We start from the raw sequence: 6,064 nt of genomic DNA, 5'->3' as shown, positions 1-6,064 counted from the left end.
AAAAAGTACTTGCTCCGCCGGGAGTCGAACCCGGATCTTAATTATGTATATACATAAATACATACGCATTTTTCATACAAACAGAATGTTTCAGCTAACACTATACAAAGTAGATTTGTATCGCGTTTGATAATTTTAAAGTTACATTTGTGTAAAATATATTGGAACAAATTAGGAAAAAAAAACTGTACTTGTTTTCAAATAGTGCTGCTATATAATAAGTTTTAGTTACATAGACTGTATGGTTTAAAGTTAAGTTGCATATTTTAAGTCTACTACAAAATTAAATACCTCAGTAATGGTTTTTTTGTCTCATGTTCTGGTAGCTACAATGGTAAAAACCATGAGTAAGTTCATCTTCCTCGAAAATAGAGGAAATGTTAGATCATGTTTTACTCAACACTTGGGGCATACCTTAGCGAACATATAGCGTATTACCCCAGAGAATACCATCCTCACTTGACAGATCCGGTGTAGATAAAGAGCAAATTGGTGAAGTACTCTTGACTGATGTATTTTTAACGATTATCTGGGAATGTTCCATCGCACTTAAGATGATGCTTGGAGGTCGTTTGACCCAAAGCTGTATATAAAACGGACGCTCGAAAGAATCCATACTACACATCGTTCACACAGTCTTGAGATTGAGACAGTTAAATGTAAGTGCAATTTTTTTTATGTATTTCCCAAAATCAAATAATTTGTGTTGACAATGCTTCTGTTCTATGTTAAATATAACAATACTTTGATTAAATCTGAGCCTGAATTCAAAATTTAGTTTTTCTTCTTAGTTTTGTTAGTTTTCAGGTTCATCAATATAAAAAAATATTACATAAAAAAGAAAGGTTTTTTTTTACTGTGCCGTTTTACTGGCACATAATGGTTAGTTTTGAAATGTAAAATAAAATTGTGTGAAGGTTAAAAATTAAAAGTAAATCTTCTGAAATAAATAAAGTTCAAACTAAAATAAAACTTCTTCTTAAAAATAATAACTGGAATTAAAATTAAAATTAAATCTTCTTGGTGACTTTTAAATTCAAACTTGTAATATATTCTTCACTCCCAAAAATGCACAAAGTTCTTACAGCTTGTCTTTTATTCAATTTTCAAAATTCAAACATTCACACTCTAATTTGATCTGGCAATTCTTCACATTATTTTATCTTCAAAATTTCAATTATATTTGTCATTAATTTTCTTTACTTTACTTTAAAAGTATTCTTCAGTGTTAGAGATTTTAATATCAAATAAATTCTTCAGTGTTAGAGATTTAATAAATCAAAAAATTCTTGAGTGTTAGAGATTTTATAAATCAAAAATAATATTGCTGATAGCATTCGCAGGTCGATGACAATTAGGAAAAAGATTTACTCTAAGCACTATTTAATCTACTCGTTACAATTACTTCCGATTAACTGAGACGGAGGTACGGCACGTCTACCTCATCCCACCTCAAATTTCGTTATCATACACTGCCATCTGCGATGCGCGCCTCGCCGATAGCAGCCTCTTTTGTACAGTCCAGTCCTTACCATTCATCTGGGCCTACTATAATCGTGTATCATTTAGACCAATAGATTACGATTATGCAGAGTCTGTTATCTAATAACATACTGAAGATCAAATTGACTTTTCCAGGTAACCATGAAACTCTTACTTCTATCTGCCCTGGTGGTCGTCGCCCTCTCTCATCCTCTGGATGTGTCCGAGGAAGATCATGCTCAATGGGAACTTTTCAAGGTAATACAGAATACATTTAGACTACGAAGGTTATGTAGAATGTATAGACGGTAGTACACTTTTTCCGACAAAGCATGATTATGATCTCGTGTTTATAATCAGATTGAACTATATCTCGTCGACAGGAGTTGGAGGATATATATCTGTCTCCAACTGCTGTTAGATTATAATAATAAAAATTATTAAATTTCTCAACAATATTACTGTAACAGCACTATAGTCACAGTACATGCTATATATTCATCGGAAAGATCAAAGTGAGATCAACTAGGTCTATATAAAATGTTTATGTTTAACAAGAGTGATGAAAACCGTAAACAACTATTAGACTAATAATATTTTAGTATATAGCATAGTTGAACACGTATGTAGTACGTCCTAATAGAAAAAATACATGTTAACAAACTATTTATTATGTAGGGTAATATATAGTTCATTAAAGAAAATGTGTCTGTAAGACATGATTGTATTTTTATATTTCTTTGTATTTTATACGGATAGTAATCTACGACATAATTCTCATTTAAATTCTTGAACTGAATATTGTAACAAATAAAGATTTAACTTATTTTGTTTAATTTCAATTCTATTGTATAAAAGTACGTTCCATTGAAGTTACAAAAATTTTTTAAAATAGTCAAAGAAAGATAGTTATTTACAGCTATATACACTAAAAATAGTATAAGTATAGGATAGATTATATTACAATTTCAAATAGTTCATATTCAAAATCTAATAGAAACCTGTAATTTAGGTGGCCCACGAAAGAGAATACGATACACCAGAAGAAGAACTGAAAAGAAAGAATGTTTTCTTGGAAAACCTGCAGTTTGTACGAGAGCACAATGAAAAGTTTGAAAATGGCGAAGTTTCTTTTGATGTTGAAATAAATAAATTTTCCGATTTGGTAAGTAAATAAACACTCATATGTTTACAGCAAATCATGACAGGATGCTAAGACATATGGCGATATCTAAAATATGTTTGACAAAGGTTTCATTAAATCTCACACCAACGCTTTATGCTCTTTTATTATGTCGACCTTAACTAAAAAAGTAAACATAACACGATATTTTCAGTATATGTTTACATTAAAAGTAATATTTTTAAAATGCGGTGTAGTCGAATTACTTATATATATATATATATATATATATATATATATATATATATATAACTTCCCTATGCACATAAAATATGAAAATGGAGTGGGATAAAGAATTATGGCTTTTGAGATCAAATGAAATGTAAATGCCCTTATTAAAGAGGCGGAATAGGGCTATCAAGCCCTCTCTACCACTCACCCTCATATCGTGTACAGTTAATTTAAAATAGTATGATACTGTACAATTTCGATAAATTATAATTTAAATTTAAAGGGAATATAACCGAATTAATTAACTCATAAATAATACAATGAATTTAAAGTAAAATCTGTATGTAGAAATGAATGCAAATATTAATACAAAAGAAAATTTTGTATGTATTTTAATGATTACAAACAAATTCAACATGGAGAATAAAAAGCAAAGACACGTTCAAATCGCTTTAATGCGTGGATACCAACAAAGACTCTTATGTACGTTAACGTAACTTGGTTAGTCCATAAGTTTCTGTTCATAGCGAGTCCGATGTTTTCCTGTTTTTTTTTTCTTATTTATTTCATAAATTTTTAAGTTTACGTTTTGTTGCGGTGTCAAGATTTATTAATTTTAACATTCTATACTCACAAAATATCATAGCCCGAGTTTTGTTTTAATTGATTTTCGGTCCTTGTTGAAGCCTAAAGGTTAAAGGTTTCAATATCTACGTTAATTAGTAATACAATAGGAGCTAGTTCGTTTGGTAAACAATAAACGTATATTTTTAAATCGATGTCATAAAGTGACAATTTCGATATTTTATAACTCAAGTGACGTTGTTTACAAAATGTGAGAACAAAAGGGGCCCGAGTACATAGCATTGCGGGAGACAACAGGAAACGGGTTTTTAGTCTAACATTTTATTTCCCTCATTCACTAATTACTGACGTCCAGCTTGAAGAAGTTAAATAATATTAAAATGGTCACTAGTGTCTGCCCCAAAGCAAATCGGATATCAACAGTAACCTCCGATAAGGCTGTAGTGGTACTGTGATTATATCTGAATCCAGATAGGTAAAGGTATATTATCACTCTTGAAGGCGTTCCTAGTCATCACTGACAGGATCAAACGAGAACCAACAGGCGACCGCATTCCGAGAAGCAACACTCAACTCGGTGAAATTTATCTATTGCGCGCTGAAGATTTATCTATTGGCCAATTAACAAAATAGTTATTGATTATATTAATGTCAAAGAAAACAGGGATAGACATTTTATTTTCCAAATATCTAAACCATTAACCTCATTCCAAGTTTTCGATCCAGGACAACCAGGATAACATTCTATCTCATTCTACTATTTACAGCAACTAACCACTTTTACCTACTTAAAAGCTCCCATTCAATGCAAGCCTAGGTTTTAGATTCTTTATTAATTGACTACCATTCTGAAGTAAAATAGATTACGTTTTACGAATGGCTAGTATTTTTTCTAATTGATATTTAGTATAAAATAAACATATATGAATACGTTCAACTCCCACACAGACCACCGAGGAGTTCGTGACCATGATGAATGGCTACAAGCACCCAGTGGTACACGAGAGGACTGGAGATGCCTTCGACGACTCAGAGAACGTCAAGCTGCCTAAAAACGTGGACTGGAGAAAGAAAGGAGCAGTCACTGGAGTCAAGGACCAAGGACATTGTGGAGCTAGCTGGACATTCAGTGCCGTAAGTCTTTGAGCGGTCATAAAATATGTACTGTAGATTATTAGTGATATATTGAAATCCCAACGTAGGAGGTAAGCAAATAGATCTAAATATCTAATACAACTCTTTTGATGTGACGTTGTGTTAAACAGACTGGAAGTCTCGAGGGTCAACACTACTTGAAGACTAAAAAGCTGGTGTCACTCAGTGAACAGAATCTTATAGACTGCTCAACCGCTGAAGGAAACAGTGGATGTCGCGGTGGTCTCGCTGATACTGCTTACATTTACATACAAACGAACAATGGCATTGACACTGAGGCATCTTACCCCTACGAGGCCAAAGTACGTAAATAATGCAGCTTACTTCTTAATATAATTTTAATTATTTGTCCTGCAAAAGATCAGGCTAATATATTGTGCAAAAAGGTGTTATACAAGCTGATTAGATGTAACTGTAATAAGCAAAAAATTATTGATATGTGTCTTAGATAAAATACAGCAGCACATTTGGTCCTATATTTTATACGTAGTGCTTAATGATAAAAGTGTAAAGAAGTATTAAAGTATTTTGCAGTTTTGTACGTCCCATCCCTATGTTAACAGAACATTCTTTCGGCTTTACGACTTTTCTTACTTTCAGTTTGAACACTGGATTGACAGATACATATAGTAAAACATTAAAGCAAAAAAACGCGCTTTTATTTACAGCAAAAAACCTGCCGCTACAACCCCAAGAACAAGGGAGCCACCGACAATGGATTTGTTGCAATCCAATCATTCAGCGAGCCGGATCTGCAGAAGGCTGTGGCCACGGTTGGGCCGATCTCAGTCGCTATTGACGGTAGCCACACTACCTTTAAACACTACAAGAGCGGTAAGTTCATACTGCAGTAACTAACTCCTGCAGTGTAATAACTGTAGTGACAACTCGACTACCATTGTACATGACCTCGTCACGTAACGTGTTCATGTTGTTCTCCAGGAGTGTACAAGCAAGCTGGCTGCTCTACTATGGTTGTCGGACAAGCTGTTCTGGCTGTTGGCTACGGCTCAGTCAAGAAAGGCGGCGATTACTGGCTGGTGAAGAACTCCTGGGGAACTGGCTGGGGCATGAACGGCTACGTCATGATGGCCAGGAACGATAACAACATGTGCGGGATTGCCAGCATGGCCGGTTATCCCAAAGTTTAATTACTTTTCTTGTGTTTAGTATAATATTATAAGCCAGATATTAAAGTTTCTTGAATATTGAAACATCTGTTAATTATTTTAACCTTGTATATTATTAAACAAAATCGAAGTACGCCACTCGTCCTACTAATAACTTCACTGAGAAAGAACCTTAACTGGTAACTTTATAGCTTATTACAGTCTAGAGGTGCTCAACAGGTAGATAAACAGACAGACAATCGTTAAAAAATATATTTTATCATTCCTCTGACATGTAAAAGAGAAATTTTGTCAGAGATGTGATGAGTGATGGGCCTTAATTATGTCCATGTTTGGAAATGAACTATAACCAAAATTA

At 33.3% G+C, this 6,064-nt stretch overlaps 1 protein-coding gene across 1 annotated transcript; it reads left to right on the top strand.

The window, feature by feature from the left end:
* Window positions 1-1,633: 1,633 nt before the first annotated feature.
* On the top strand, window positions 1,634-5,790 carry LOC124353398 (procathepsin L-like). Its single transcript, XM_046803239.1, has 6 exons — window positions 1,634-1,740; window positions 2,495-2,647; window positions 4,370-4,555; window positions 4,687-4,878; window positions 5,245-5,410; window positions 5,519-5,790. The coding sequence occupies exons 1-6, from the start codon at window positions 1,645-1,647 to the stop codon at window positions 5,725-5,727; spliced, it is 1,002 nt and encodes a 333-aa protein (XP_046659195.1). The 5' UTR covers window positions 1,634-1,644; the 3' UTR covers window positions 5,728-5,790.
* Window positions 5,791-6,064: the final 274 nt, after the last annotated feature.

This window comes from Homalodisca vitripennis, chromosome 2, assembly GCF_021130785.1.
Source record: "Homalodisca vitripennis isolate AUS2020 chromosome 2, UT_GWSS_2.1, whole genome shotgun sequence".
Taxonomy (NCBI): Eukaryota; Metazoa; Arthropoda; class Insecta; order Hemiptera; family Cicadellidae; genus Homalodisca; species Homalodisca vitripennis.
Note: the sequence above shows the minus strand (reverse complement) of the source record. Positions and strands in the feature narration are given on the sequence as shown.